The sequence below is a fragment of the Bos taurus genome, chromosome 17, assembly GCF_002263795.3.
Source record: "Bos taurus isolate L1 Dominette 01449 registration number 42190680 breed Hereford chromosome 17, ARS-UCD2.0, whole genome shotgun sequence".
Lineage (NCBI taxonomy): Eukaryota > Metazoa > Chordata > Mammalia > Artiodactyla > Bovidae > Bos > Bos taurus.
Window position 1 is genome coordinate 70,212,158 of NC_037344.1, and position 15,233 is coordinate 70,227,390.

General features: G+C 42.9%; 1 protein-coding gene across 8 annotated transcripts in view; it reads right to left on the reverse strand.

Annotated features, from left to right (window-relative positions):
* EIF4ENIF1 (eukaryotic translation initiation factor 4E nuclear import factor 1) overlaps nt 1-15,233 on the reverse strand; it is a 39,445-nt gene that overhangs the window by 22,895 nt on the left and 1,317 nt on the right. For all 8 annotated transcript variants that reach the window (XM_015475598.3, XM_024977832.2, XM_010814190.4 and 5 more), the window contains exons 3-4: nt 2,654-2,727; nt 543-670 (exon numbers count right to left, since the gene is read on the reverse strand). In XM_015475598.3, the coding sequence (XP_015331084.1) occupies nt 543-670; nt 2,654-2,727 (202 nt within the window). The remainder of the gene's footprint in view (nt 1-542; nt 671-2,653; nt 2,728-15,233) is intronic.

Genomic DNA, 15,233 nt, shown 5'->3' on the forward strand with positions numbered 1-15,233 from the left:
AATAAACTATAGTAGGTGTCAGTATTTGAAACTAACTACTTTAAAAGTTAAAGTCTCTCTTCAACAAATGGTATTGAACAGCTGACTATCCATATGCCAAGAAAGCCTTATCTTCACGTTGCTATCACATATAAAAATTAACTCAAAGTGGATCACAGATATAAATGTGACCCTTAAAACTACAAAGCTTCTAGAAGAATATATGAAGGAAATCTATGACAGTGGCTTTGCACAATTTTCTTAGGCTTTGACACCAAGAGCACGATCTACGTTAATAAATGATAAACTGAGTTTGATCAAAATCTAGAACTTCTGCTCTTTTAAAGTTACTGTTCAGAGAAGATAAAAGCAAATCTACCCACCATGGCCACACAGGAGGGCTATGATTTTACTTGCCAGGTAATCATTAATGAACTGTTCAGTCAGTTTTCTGATAATGGTACTTTCTCCCAACGCCTAAAACTCTCACAGCTATGAATGAAGCCAGAAGCGAAGGGCACTGCCTCTGAAATCGCGGCTCCCACCTCTTGGAGACTGCTTACCTACTATCCTGCGCACCAGGGAAGGCCGGTCCGTGTCCAGCTCTTTCTTCAGGCTTTCCACCGGTGAGCTCCGCCCTGAAGCTGGGTAGAGGGAGGCGTGCCACTTCTCAGGGTCCCAGACACCATCACTGCAAGTCAAAGGGCACCATGGTTCAGCTCCTGCACCACAAACTACACAGGTAGTCTACCTTCTACTACTGCAGGTGCCAGGTTAGGGAAGCCCCTTTGCGCTATAAAGCTTCACGGTGGCCATCAGAACGGTTCCCTCTTTCAAAATAAAAACAATAACAAATTCTGCAGTACTTTGCTATTGTTCATGTAACAGCAACAGACGTGAAAAGCCGTGGTCTGAGAGGAAGTGTATCTAGCCCTGTCCTATACAAACAAATGCTCCCTAAATATCGATTACTCAGTTTACTGAAGATAAGTACAGGGAGGAAAAAGTCCCTTAATCTTCTCACTAGAGGCAGCTCCTGGAATGCTTGGTGTATATTCTTCCAGAATCTCTATGGACAGTCTTGGGTTTTCCCTCAAAGGTGCGTAGTCTAGGTCTGATATTGTTACTCCCATGCTAATGATGGGGTGGCAGGCGGTGCCGTGTGCCGAGCAGAAGCTCTGGAGCCTAATGATCTGGTACGAAACTCCAGCTCTGCCACCGCTGACTGGGCCCTCCGGACCCCTTACTGAGCTATGTCCTTTAGCCTTGTCCAGAAAGGACTTTCGCGCCCCCGGGTCAGACCAGGCTGTGCTGCACACTAGCACCGCACCCTGCACTCGCCCTCCACAACCCGTGATGGTGGGCACGACAGGCTCTCAGGAGCATCTGTGCCCTGGCGCAGGCCCACAGTCCAGGATGACGGCACGGTGTTCAACAGCACCTGACACCCAGCGCTCGCCACACAGCGGGCAGCAGTGCAACGCCTCTTCAGTGAGTCAGTGACCGTCTGGGCCTCAAACTCCTTTAACAAAGGAGGTATTACCTACCAAGGATCACCTGGAGTGTAAGAACCCAATACATCTTAATTCTCTGAGAGAAAAGAAATAGCAGAATGAGAAGCCCTTTCCTCTGTCTCTTCTTTTCATCATTATCAATATTATTAGGCACAATGTCTCCACTTCAGGATTAAAGCGAGTACATGTGCCCATGGTAACTTTATTTTATGCCAAGGAATAGCTGTAATAAGAAAATTCAACTTGAGGCATAAAAAACCCATTACAGCTTTAATGAAGAAAAAAAAAAACCAAAAACCAAAACTCAAGCTCATCTGAGACTCAGCAAAAAATACTAACCAGTTGGAAAAGCCGTTATTCAAGGATCACCCTTACCAGGGGGTAAGTGGCGTGGAGTCCAGATTCAGCACCCCATGAACCGTCCATATACAAAATTTAAAAAAAAAACATGTCCTATTTTACCAAACAATTAAACACTTTATATTCTTTAAAAAATGTGGGCCAATATGAAGTATTTACCTTGATATTTAAGTGACCGTAGAGTCTTAAGATAACTGTAAGAAATGCAATGTAGGGTTATTGTAATTTCAGACCATTGTAGCTATGGCCTTCTCAAACCAAAGCTTTCTACTTCTTTGGAGGGAGCCCAAGATGCAAAAGGGCTAATCTGATTGGCCTAATGGTTCTCCTGTTTGGTGGGGAGAGGGCTGATAAAAGGCTCAGAGTTCTGCTGATCATCCTACCCTAGGCCCTTGAAGAAGGACCCTCAAAAGCATGTGCAAAACATCACTGGTAGAGAGAAAAGACCCTGGCTGGGACTCCTGTGCTCAAGTCAACCCTGCTTTGTGACTGTGTGCCTTGGACCAAGGCATTTTCTAGTTTTAGTTTCAACACCAGTTAGTTGAAAGGGAACTGGTTCAGTTGTCCCTGGAGTTCCCCGCAGCTTCTATCTCTGAACTTTAGCGAATCAATCATGAAGCTGATAAAGAAGACAGTGCAGTGAGATGCCACTTTTGTTCAAGCTTACCTGCAATGTACTCGTGTGGAAACCCCTGAAATCTCCCCACTTGTTAATTCTAGCAAAACAATACAACTCTTAATTTACTAAGTTTGGTATAACTTAGTAAATTATACCAAAAGAAGCTGACCCCCATAAATACCTGTCATATTTCTCAGAGAGGCACGAAGGCCTCTGTTTGGAATGAGGGCGTTCTTTAATATCCAAGAGCTCCTCCTAGAAAGAGAAATCATATGGTGATTTTGAACAGTATTTCTTGGGTCACATACTTTCAACTTACTTTTGTTACCAGTAACTTAGTGTCTACGTTAAGCAGTTCACACAGTTCTTATTTATTTACACCCTGGCTTACTCCTGAAAGGACAAAGTCGGCTCAAGGTCCTCAACAGGCACTCAAGTGTAATTGGCAAATGATGTAAGTGATCAGTTTACTGCTAAAACACATTCTCTCATAAACTTCCATCCAATAATATACTCCACACACTGAACGCTGATAAGGCATGGTAGCTTCAGGCTGATATAAAACGTTCAGCTAACCTGTCTAGTCTTAAATGCATCAGAATCCAACTTACAAGGGGCAGATTTCCTTTCCATTGAATAGTGAAACTGCAAGGGGAAAAAAGCGTCCCAAACACCCATGTACCACTTATCTGGTGTACGTGTCCTTAACATTCACAATGTCTCTCCTTAACTGTTTTGGTGCTCAAACTGAGAGCCTCTTCAAACTGGCTCCTGTATCCTTTTGACACACCCCATCATTTTAAATTTTTATTTATTTAAGCCGTGATGCCTGCCATGAAGGATCTTAATTCCCCAACCAGGGATCAATCTGCACCCCCTGCAGTAGAAGCACAGAGTCTTAACCACTGGACCACCAGACAAGTCCCCCATTATTTTTAAAAAAGCACGTTTTTACTTTCTGCATTACATGTACCCATCCTGTCCTAGTCTTAGAGTCAGCCATTTCTCTGAGAAATCCAAGTTCCTTTAAGTGAGAATGGTGTAAGAATTCGAGGTTTGGTAACTCGGTATCCTCATTTGCTTCCAGGTATGTTATATACCTGGAAAATGAGAAAAGAGAAGCTAAAGGCAAAGGAGAAGAGGAAAGATATACCCATCTGAATGCAGACTTCCAAAGAATAGCAAGGAGAGATAAGAAAACCTTCCTCAGTGGTCAATGCAAAGAAATAGAGGAAAACAATGGAATGGGAAAGACTAGAGATCTCTTCATGAAAATTAGAGATACCAAGGGAACATTTCATGCAAAGATGGGCTCAATAAAGGACAGAAATAGTATGGACCTAACAGAAACAGAAGATATTAAGAAAAGGTGGCACGAATACCCAGAAGAACTATACAAAAAGGATCTTCATGACCAAGATAACCACAATAGTGTGATCCCTCAGCAGAGCCAGACATCCTGGAGTCCAAAGTCATGTGGGCCTTAGGAAGCATCACTATGAACAAAGCTAGGAGGTAATGGAATTCCAGAGTTATGGAATTCCTGATGGAATAACTGAGTTATTTCAAGTCCTAAAGGATGATGCTGTTGAAGTGCTGCACTCAAATATGCCAGCAAATTTGGAAAACTCAGCAGTGGCCACAGGACTGGAAAAGATCAGTTTTCATTCTAATCCCAAAGAAAGGCAATGTCAAAGAATGTTCAAACTACCGCACAATTGCACTCATCTCATACTCTAACCAAGTAATGCTCAAAATTCTCCAAGTCAGGCTTCAACAGTATGTGAACCGAGAACTTCCAGATGTTCAAGCTGCATTTAGAAAAGGCAGAGGAATGAGAGATCAAATTGCCAACATCTGCTGGATCATAGAAAAAGCAAGGGAGTTCCAGAAAAACATCTACTTCTGCTTGACTGACCACGCCAAAGCCTTTGACTGTGTGGATCACAACAAAATTTGGAAAAATTCTTAAAGAGATGGGAATATGAGACCACGTTACTTGCCTCCTGAGAAATTTGTATGCAGGTCAAGAAGCAACAGTTAGAACCGGACACGAACAACAGATTGGTTCCAAATTGGAAAAGAAGTACGTGAAGGCTATATACTGTCACCCTGCCTATTTAACTTATATGCAGAGTACATCATATGAAATGCCAGGCTGGATGAAGCACAAGCTGGAATCAAGATTGCCAGGAGAAACATCAATAACCTGAGATATGCAGATGACACCACTCTTACGGCAGAAAGCGAAGAGGAACTGAAGAGCTTCTTGATGAAGGTGAAAGAGGAGTGAAAAAGCTTGCTTAAAATTCAACATTCAATAAAGTAAAATTATGGCATGTGGTCCCATCACTTCATGGCAAACAGATGAGGAAACAATGGAAACAGTGACAGACTTTATTTTCTTGGGCTTCAAAATCACTGCAGATGGTGACTGCAGCCATGAAATTAAAAGACGCTTGCTCCTTGGAAGAAAAGCTATGACCAACCTAGACAGCATATTAAAAAGCAGAGACATTGCTTTGCCAACAAAGGTCCATCCAGTCAAAGTTATGGTTTTTGCAGTAGTCATGTATGGATGTGACAGATGGACCATAAATAAAGCTGAGTGCCAAAGAACTGATGCACTGTGGTGTTGAAGACTCTTGAGAGTCCCTTGGATGGCAAGAAAATCCAACCAGTCCATCTTAAAGGAAATCAGTCCTGAATATTCAGTGGAAGGACTGATGCGGAAGCTGAAACTCCAATACTTTGGCCACCTGATGCGAAGAACTGGCTCATTTGAAAAGACCCTGATGCTGGGAAAGATTGAAAGCGGGAGGAGAAGGGGATGACAGAGGATGAGATGGTTGGATGGCATCACCAACTTTATTGACATGAGTTTGAGCAAGCTCCAGGAGTTGATGATGGACAGGGAAGCCTGGTGTGCTACAGTCCACGAGGTTGCAAAGAGTCGGACACGACTGAGCAACTGAACTGATGTTACACACACACGCACCTGCTCATATAGATGCATATACACAGAACCATTGCCGCCTTTTTATATAAACATCTTCAAGTAAACTAAAAATAGCGATTCCCAAACCTTCAGTACCAGTAAAATGCTACAACTGCTTTGCAAAAAAGCACATACCACTGTGCCAGGGCCCCTCCAACACCCTTGTCACAGGCCTCACAACAGAACACTTGCTGCTTGTCTGATCACCGCTTCCCCTGTCTTGGGGAGAATATGAAGGGGCAGAGTTACTCTCTTAGCCTTTAGGCATCACTGCATAGAAGCATGCCATGAAATCACTCAGTGTCGTCATACACCTGAGGTACCTAGATGTTTTCTCCATGATAGCAAAATGCCTGAGAAGCAGAAGACATTTTACTTTTAATACCACGATATCAATCAGGCATTTACATTTATTTATGATTCACTTATGAATTGTGTCTTATTAATTGGGTAGAAATACCTAGAAAAATTGGGAATGTTGAGATGCACAGAATCCCAAATATAAGAAAATGTCTAGAGGCTACTAAAAATTCTGAAAAAAACTGTCAAAGCACTGACATACCACTGCAAACTGGCAGTAGCGAGTGGAGTCCAGTGGGATCTGCGTGGTGAACGACGTCAGGAAGGTAGGAGTGACACAGCCTGGTGGTGAGGGAGGGGCGGGGTGGATGACCCACAGTAGTTATGATGACAGAAGACATCCTAAGAACAGGAGGGCTTAAAACATTTTCCAGTAAAAACAGGAAGGACCTTGCAATATAGGAAATACTTATACATATACCACAGGAAAAAAACACTGCAATTTTCTGCTACTTGAAGCAGCCCAAAGATGAGTACACACCCCTCACTTCACCATTCACAAATCCAATATTAAAGTAAGAACCCCAGGATACTATTAAACCAAGGGCAATGTACTTCATCCTTAAATAGGTATATTCTCAATACACAAAGTTCCTAAACAGTGTGGCTTTGAAATGTTTTAACTCCAAACAACAGGGAGCCCAAGTGATAGGTGTTCTCTATTATTACTATCGCTGTTTGCTGAAATGAGATACCATTTCATGTCTACCAGGACGACTGTTTAAAAAAAAAAGAAAAGAAAATAGTATTGACAAGGATGTAGAGAAACTGGAAACTTCTATCATTGCTGATGGGAATGGAAAATTGTGCAGCTATTGTGGAAAATGGTGGCAGTTCCTCAAAAAGTTAAACACATGACCTAGCAATTCCCCCACTAGTTACATACCAAAGAGAACTGAAAAATTATAAACCTATACAACGCAATAGTTAGCAATAATACAGAATAAGTTCTGATGCAATATAAGCCTTGAAAACACTACGTTAAGTGAAAGAAGTCAGACACAAGAGGCCACATACTGTGGGATTCTCTCTACACGCAACATTCAAACTGGGCATATCCATAGCGTGGGAAAGTAGGTTGATGGCTGCCAGGTGCTGGGGGAAGGGAACTTTGTGGGGTGACTGCTAGTGGGTAGAGTTTGTGTTTGTGGAGACGAAAACAATCTCAAATTAGATAGTAGTGATGGCTGTACAACTTTTTGAATTTACTAAAAACCACTAAATGGTATATATATTTTTTTAATGTTTATTGGACACACCGCATGTGGGATCTTAGTTCCCCAACCAGGGATCAAACCCATGCTCCCTCCATCGGGAGCTCAGAGTCTTAACCACTGGACCACGAGGAAAGTCCCTAAATGGTACATTTTAAAAGGGGTAATTTTATGTATGTGAATTCTATCTCAAGAACAAAAAAATTTTAAGCAAACTAAGAGGTTCAGTTACCAAAAGTTAATGTTTTACTCTCTCTTTTTACAGATTTATCACTCTAATTACAGATTAATAAACACAAACGACTCTCAGATACAGAAAAGAGGCTCAGATTGGTACAAATGTTTTATGTTTCTCTCCCGTATTAGTCCAGTTTTCTCTGTTGACTATATGCTTGGCATGTACTAGGTGTGAACGCTCAAGGGACTGCACAAACTTGACAGGCATGTAAGAGCACGGAGGGGAGTTACATGCACGGAGTTACGGGCACGAAGGTTGGTGCACGTGGGCACCAACCATGCCAGCAGCACCATCCGTGCCAGGGTATGCCTCTGACCAAATGCAATGGCCAAAACACAGTCCACCTGTCTACAGAGGATAAAGAGTCATTTACTTTATTAACAGGCCAAGAACTGGGAAAACAAAACAATTCTTGGATTGTAATAATTGCTGGAAATAACATCTTTAAACATCTAGGTCAAACTATACACTGTTCTTGAGAGTAGGCCTTCTAAAACCAGTTTCACAGCATCAAGGAAACCGCATATAAACAAATTTGTACAATTTCTGCAATAAGTGTTCATCTCCAATGGCGATCCAAAGACCTCCACTGGACCCTAAGAGGTTAAGAAGTAGCACTTTAAACCAATCACGTTTCTCAAAATGTGGCCCAACGTCTACCCCAACATTTGGGGAAAAATGAGATCCTCATGGGGTTTAGAGAGCTAAACCTGTTAACCTTCAGCAATGTCTCAGGTTGCTTAAGATGGTTTTCCATCCTGAGAGGATCCCCCACGTAAGTGGGGAGGAGAGAAGCCATTAGCTAAGTCAACACAAAATCTGCTCTTTCATAACTGTCCACAGAACACTTCCTGTGTGCCAGGCTTAGTGGCTAGCACAGGCAGATGACTGTTGTCCCTGGCCCCACTGCTCTCCAATCTCTCAAGAGACGTCTTCTTGAACTCGCCATCTCAGGAGTTCTTAACAGCAATTATTCCTGGAAAGGAATCTCTTTGGGATACTTTCAAAGAAAACCTTCAAGTTTGGCGAAAAGCAGAATACTTCAGAGTGCTCATTTTGAACTGAGTATGTTCCTTCGCTATGAGTACTTCAGGAGGGGATGGGAGATTACCCTTTTGTAGAGTTCTGATAACCTACAGAAACTTGCATCGTGGACAGATTTACTGAAACGATCATCTGGTCAAGAGAAGAGTTATTATCTGAGACCTTGCTTTTTTTTTTTTTTTTAGACCTTGCTTTTTTGCATAAGTGACTAAAACCTGACTGGGCAAGAATACGCTGCTAATTCGCTAAGAGTCCCACGCCCACAGAAGTGTAAACGTATTTTCTTAGGTTTAGCAGCCTTCCTTAAAGAAAACGTGTCAAGCTTTCCCAAACAATCTATCTGGGAACTACTAACATGGACACCGCTTTCAGTGATCAGAATTAAAGTAGAAATCAAATGACAGAAACCCAAAGCAATAGTTAAAGCCTTACACAGTTTCTGCAGAAATCCTATGCATTCTGTTGACCATCTGACATAGACTTTCACACAAGTCACTTAGAGAGGTGTTCTTTACTTCTGTGAGCTGAGTTTAATTCCTACGAGTAAGACGGCCAGGCTTTTTTTGGGGGGGGCAGGGGCTGTGCCCTGCAGCATCAGGGATCCTATTTTCCCAACCAGGGATCAAATCCGTGCCCCTGGCTTTGGGATGAGGGGTTTCAACCTCTGGACTGCCAGGGAAGTCCCCAAAGCCCGATTTTTTTATGATTACCCTTTACATTTCTATTTCACTGTTAGTTGTCTAAGCACCCTGGAAATGACTCAGTACCTCACCTGTGTGCCTGCTCTTTCTGAAGAGGGCAGATGTCCCTGGAACAGCATTTGGGCTGGGTTCCCCTTTGACCTCCTCTCCTGGTCCCCACCCTCCACACACCCATTAACTTTGGGCTTCGCCCATGAGGCTCTCAAATGGTTGCTGACTGACCTGATATCTCAACCTAGGAGTCACATGACTTTTCTGAAAGGCTTAGAAAGCTTTTAAAAATAGCAAAGGGGTACTGGCATCCAGAGATGACAGCCAGGCAATGGTAAATGACCGACAGGGTGTGTGGGATGCACTTCCCCATCCCCCACTCACGAAGTTTGCTGAAGGGGCACCATTCAGAGCAGGTCTTACAAGCAGGTCAGGGTTCAAACTAGATCCTGTAGCATCCTGCAGGATGCAGCACCTGGATTCAACCCAAGCCTCTAATGGTGGCTGATTTGATGCACACACTTTCTTCTATTGAAAGAATTCATGTGAAGATAAGAAAATGGAAATAGGGAAAAAAATAGGAGAGCCTGCTTTTTCTGTTGATCTGACCAATACAATAAAAATAAACCTTGGCTTTTAAACATGTTTATACAACTGATAAAAGCAATGTAGAACATGAAGTAAGCTGGTAAATAAGTACAGAAAGAAACTTACAAAAATCATTTTCAGGGTAGAAGCACTATATCTGCAATACTGCTTTATGGTTTCATATTAAAATGGAAATGGTTACTGTGACGTACAGAAAGCAAGCATGTGGATCTGAAGTCGGTATCTGAAGAAGCTACCTTTCACTGCTTCCCCCTACCCTTATTATATCATAAGCTGTTTCTAACACTTATTGTGTGTCAGGCACTTTTCTAAGCACTTGACATCCATTTTCTCATTTATTCTCTGCAAAAATCCTATGGGGTAGACACTGTTCTATCTGCATTTCACAGAGGACAAGGATGAGAGTCAGAGAGGTGAGAATATGGCTGAAGGCAACACAGGTTAAGTGAGTGGCAGAGTGGGGATACCAAACCAGGCAGCGGGTTTTGGCGGCTCCCTGTTCTCTCCACTGATTCTCCCAGAGGATGAAGGAAGACACCCAAGCCCTCCCAGCAGCTCTGTCATCAGTGCTGGGTTTGTCTCCGTCCACTGAGACCACGAGGAGCCCTGAACAAACTGCCAGCTCCCTGCACAGGCTTCCCCTGGGCCAGCTCCTCTCAGAGAACCTTTCCTGAATCAAAGGCCCTGCCCACAGATGTCTATGTCCCAAGTTCCCATTGTGAAATGACTGGCTCCTTATCTAGCCAGAAGTTCCCACCACAAGCAAGGAGAGGATACCCAAGGGGGCAGGGAACCGTGAATCCTGACTTTTTCCAGATGATTCAGAATTGGAACAGGTAGGAAAGAGCACTAGCAAGACAGTGTCTGCAGTGGTATCAGTCAGCCCCCTCTAAGAACTTCCAGTTAGGTTTTCTGGACAGCAGAAACTTTAACATGGTATCGTGATTTTTTTGTACCATAAATCTGCCTTCCCCAATATAAACAAGCACCCCTATTTTTATGCTGGCTTGAAAGTTTGTAGCTTAGTGCCTCACTGAAATGCCACCTATTAACTCAATTTATGAGGCACCCATGAAGTTGTTGAACGAGATCTCGGTATAGTAAAGACTTGACTATCTGACTACTGATTTCAACCTAGACTTTAAATCAAACAGTATTCTCAAAGGCTTGACTTCAAGTCTCGCAACTGATTCTAAGAAGGCCAGAATGATTACTCAAAGCAGTCCACTTCAGTTGCTTGTCTGTTTTCTTAATGATTTTCCCTGGCAGTCAGCACTTTCACTGCTGGGGCGCAGGCTCAATCCCTGGTTGGGAAACTAATATCCTGCAAGCCATGCAGCATGGCAAGACAAACGCGCACATGCACACAGAAGCAAACAGAGCAAAACGCAAAACAAAGACACCAACGCGGCTGTCGCACCGCACACAGAAGCAAACAGAGCAAAACGCAAAACAAAGACATCAACGTGGCTGCAGCACCGTAACCAACTGCCCCTCAGCCACAGATCAGTGTGCTTCCCTTTAAGGATCCTTACCCTGACAAAAGGGTGCCGGTTTATAACTAGTCAAGGCAATGAAGAGCACACAGGAAACTCAGATAATCCAACACTTATTTTTCAGGTGGTAGATTTAACATGCAGGCTTAACATTGGTCAGTATCAAGCTGAATATTCTAACTGTCCTCTGCTTTTATTCCCTGTCCAACTGGCAGGTGACAGCATTCATTAAGGAGTCTGTGGCAAGCTACAGGAGCAAAAGAGCAATAGTACAAAGCGTGTAATACTCCGATCTAAGAGAATCAGTTTATTCACCTGAAGGAAAAAAAAAACCAAGGATCTGAACAGTGAGATAGTCCCAAGCATTTCTATTCTGTGTTTCAGGCAAAAGATGCTACCACTAACTGAAGAGCAGGTACTACATCTCAAGAGCTGGTAAAAGGGCCTCTGAAGAAGGTAAGCAGCAGCTAACGGGTCCCCAGCTTTTCCCACTCGTGAGCCTCACTACCTCCTGTTTTCTAAACAGATGGTTCTCAAACCTGAATCTGAGTCAGAATTCTCTGAATTGCTTGTTATTCAGCCAGACATGGCTGGCCCTACCCCTAGAGTTTGATTCAATGCCTATGAGATGGGGCCTGAGATTTTGTATTTCTAACAGTTTACCAGATGATACTAAACCATGGCTTCCCTGGTGGCTCAGATGGCAGAGAATCTGCCTACAATGCAGGAGACCTAGGTTCAAACCCTGGGTTGGGAAGATTCCCCAGAGAAGGAAATGGCTACCCACTCCATTATTCTTGCCTGGAGAATTCCATAGAGGAGCCTGACAGGCTAAAGTCCATGGGGTGGCAAAGAGTCAGACATGACTGAGCAGCTAACACTTTTAGTTTTCACTAAACGTTACTTCAAGCAACACACTTTGAGAACCATTGTCTAAACTATTTTTAATCCATGACTTTTGATGTGGGATCCCACTCTATAACTTCCCAAAGTCCTTAAACATAATGCACTCACTAAAAAAAAAAAAAAAAAAAGCACCATTTAAATACTACCAAATCATAGCTTTTGATCTTAGGAAAATGCCAATCTAGCAAAATGGACCTCAGTAGGTTTACACATTAAGGGCTCAAAACCCTCAAAATAGCAAGTGATATAATAAGTCTACTTATAACCATCCAAATTAATAATCACTGAGGCTTAGGAGGAGGCCTGAAAATTCCCAGTGTGACTCTTACATGAGTTCCTGAGACATTCATAGAGGCACAGCAGACAGTAACTGAACCCTGAGGAGTAACTATGCACCTGAGTCCCTTGACAACATCAACACCACATTTCAAGTTCCCCACGGAAGATGAGAGCCTTGTTACTCAAAGCATGGTCAGTGGGCCAGCAGAATGGGCCCCACCTGAGAGTTGGTTAAAAAGTCTCATTAAAAGAGTTGGTTAAAGAGAGGCAGAAACATCACTAAATGCTTTGTTTATTCCAACAGTTTGGTCCCAATAAGTAGATAGGGAGGAGGATGGCTCAAATATCATTCCAGGAGTAGAATCAACAGACCATTTACTATAGTGCTCAGAACACAGAACTGTTTTAAACTTCCTTCAAAAGAAAAAAGGCTTAGTTTGCCTCAAATCCCACATGAAATTACCAGAGTGTTGAGAAACATGTACATGGAAACACTAACCTAACACCCCGACAATACCCAGTTGCCACCCTAAAACTGTGTGTGTGTGTGTGCTCAGTCCTGTCCACCTCTCTGCAGCCCCATGGACTGCAAAGCCTGCCAGGCTCCTCTGTGCATGGAATTTTCCAGGCAAGAATACTGGACTGGGGTGCCATTTCCTACTCTAGGGATCGAACACATGTCTCTTGCATCTTCTGAACGGCAGGCAGATGCTTTACCACCAGCGCCACCTGGAAGCCCCTGTAATTGTCATTAACTAAAAACTCTTAAATGAGCCGCAAAGTACAACTATTTCTAACTAACCTGCGTAGAGACCGTTGAATCTAAATGGTCATGAACCGAAAAAATTTCTTTAAGGCACATTTATTTAACTGAGGCAGAATTCTGAGGCTAGACTGCCAAATACAGGCAATACTGAGTTTCTTAATCTTTACTGTAGACATTGTAGACATTCATAAGTTCTACACTAACAGATTAATAATATCTTCCTAAAAAATGACTTATTCATAAAGATAGATATGCATTAAAAAATGAAATATACACCTTACCCTCTAATCAGGGTGTGAAAGTAATTCAACAGCCTCTATGCCTGGATTCTACAATATAATGCACCAGTCAGAACTTTCACTCAAAAAGAACCGGGAGACCTGAATTCACATGAGTTTATAAAAGCACTTTCCTTTCTTTTAATAAGCCTTTCTCCATTCAGATTTCACTTGTCCACATTTTAGGTAACGAGTTTAAGTTGTGAAATACTACTCAAGCACTCTTAGGTTTGAGACAAACTATATTTGGGAAAAGCAAACCTGAATGAAGAAGTCACGTGCTTTCTATCGCTGCATATTCTGTTATGCCAAAACAGACTGGCTTAAGATAGAAGCTGACCAAAAACCTTTAACAAGTGAAAACACTCTTGTCCTCAAGTTTTTTTTTTTTTAATGCTAAAAATGAATGTTACTCCAATAACATTGGGTATTTTATCAAGTAGTTAAAGTACCCAGTGTTACTGGAGTAATATTCATTTTTAGAGAATTAAAATTAGCTAGTTAAAAGTAGCAGCATCACTGCACACACAAGCTGGTTAAAAGAAGCAGAATCAGTGCACACAGAAGGCCCGAGTTTAAAACACGAACCAGCCAGCATCCTGGGAAGCCTGGGACAACAACCACATTCGAGTCCTTGACTGGGCTCGTACAAGGGAAGTAAGATACAAGGCCCAACTGGGGCATAACCCTCCCCCCAACAGTCCCAAGCACATTTCAGGGAACTAGGAAAGAATTCAATGCTCTTGTCAACTGCTTCAGAAATGGTCAGTAGTCCACAGGACAGTGAAGCAATAGCTTCAATAAACACATGACCTTGAGGTGATTCCTCCCCCAACCACCTCAGGAAAAGCAGGTATCTAAAGGAATTGAAATCACCTCAAGTCTTCAGCTAAGGGAAATATGATTAAAGTCTTACTTTCTTGAGTCCATATCCATTTTATAACAGCACGTAAAAACAATTAAAAAATCTGGTTACCCTAGGAAGGCACACCAAAGAGTACTCCTGTGAGTTCACCTCTCAATGAAACATCAACAGAGGACACTGATGTCTGTGAGGCATCGCAGAGCTGGAATCCTTACTCTACGGCCTGTAAGTCAGTAGTAACGCACCAGTCGCACAGCTGTTACACAGAGTGTGCGCCAACACATTTGTTGCTGTTGTTTAGTTGCTAAGTCCTGTCCGACTCTTCGAGAGCCCATGGATGGTAGCTGGCCAGGCTCCTCTGTCCATGGGATTATCCAGGCAAGATTACTGGAGTGGGTTGCCATTTCCTTCTCCAGGGGATCTTTCCGACTCAGGGATCGAAACCTGGTCTCCTGCGTTGGCAGGCAGATTCTGTACCACTGAGTCACCAGGGAAGTGCCAACATATTCCGATCCACAAATTCACACAGGGAGGATCTGAGCCTTCAGTGGAAGCCTGCTGCTGCTGCTAAGTCACTTCAGTTGTGTCTGACTCCCTGCGACCCCATAGACAGCAGCCCACTAGGCTCCCCGGTCCCTGGGATTCTCCAGGCAAGAACACTGGAGTGGGTTGCCATTTCCTTCTCCAATGCATGAAAGTGAAAAGTGAAAGTGAAGTCGCTCAGTCATGTCGGACCCTCAGCGACCCCATGGACTGCAGCTTTCCAGGCTCCTCCGTCCATGGGATTTTCCAGGCAAGAGTACTGGAGTGGGGTGCCATTGCCTTCTCCTCAGTGGAAGCCTACTTAGGGGCAAATTTTAAAGTCTGGGTGTTTGTACTTTCAGAAAAAAGGTTCAAAGCAATGTTTTACTAAATCTAGTTAATATTTAGTCCACATAGTCAGAATGAGACTACCTCTTTAAACAATACTAATGAAGTTTCTGCACAATGTTACTTATCTCCTCACCTATAAAGAA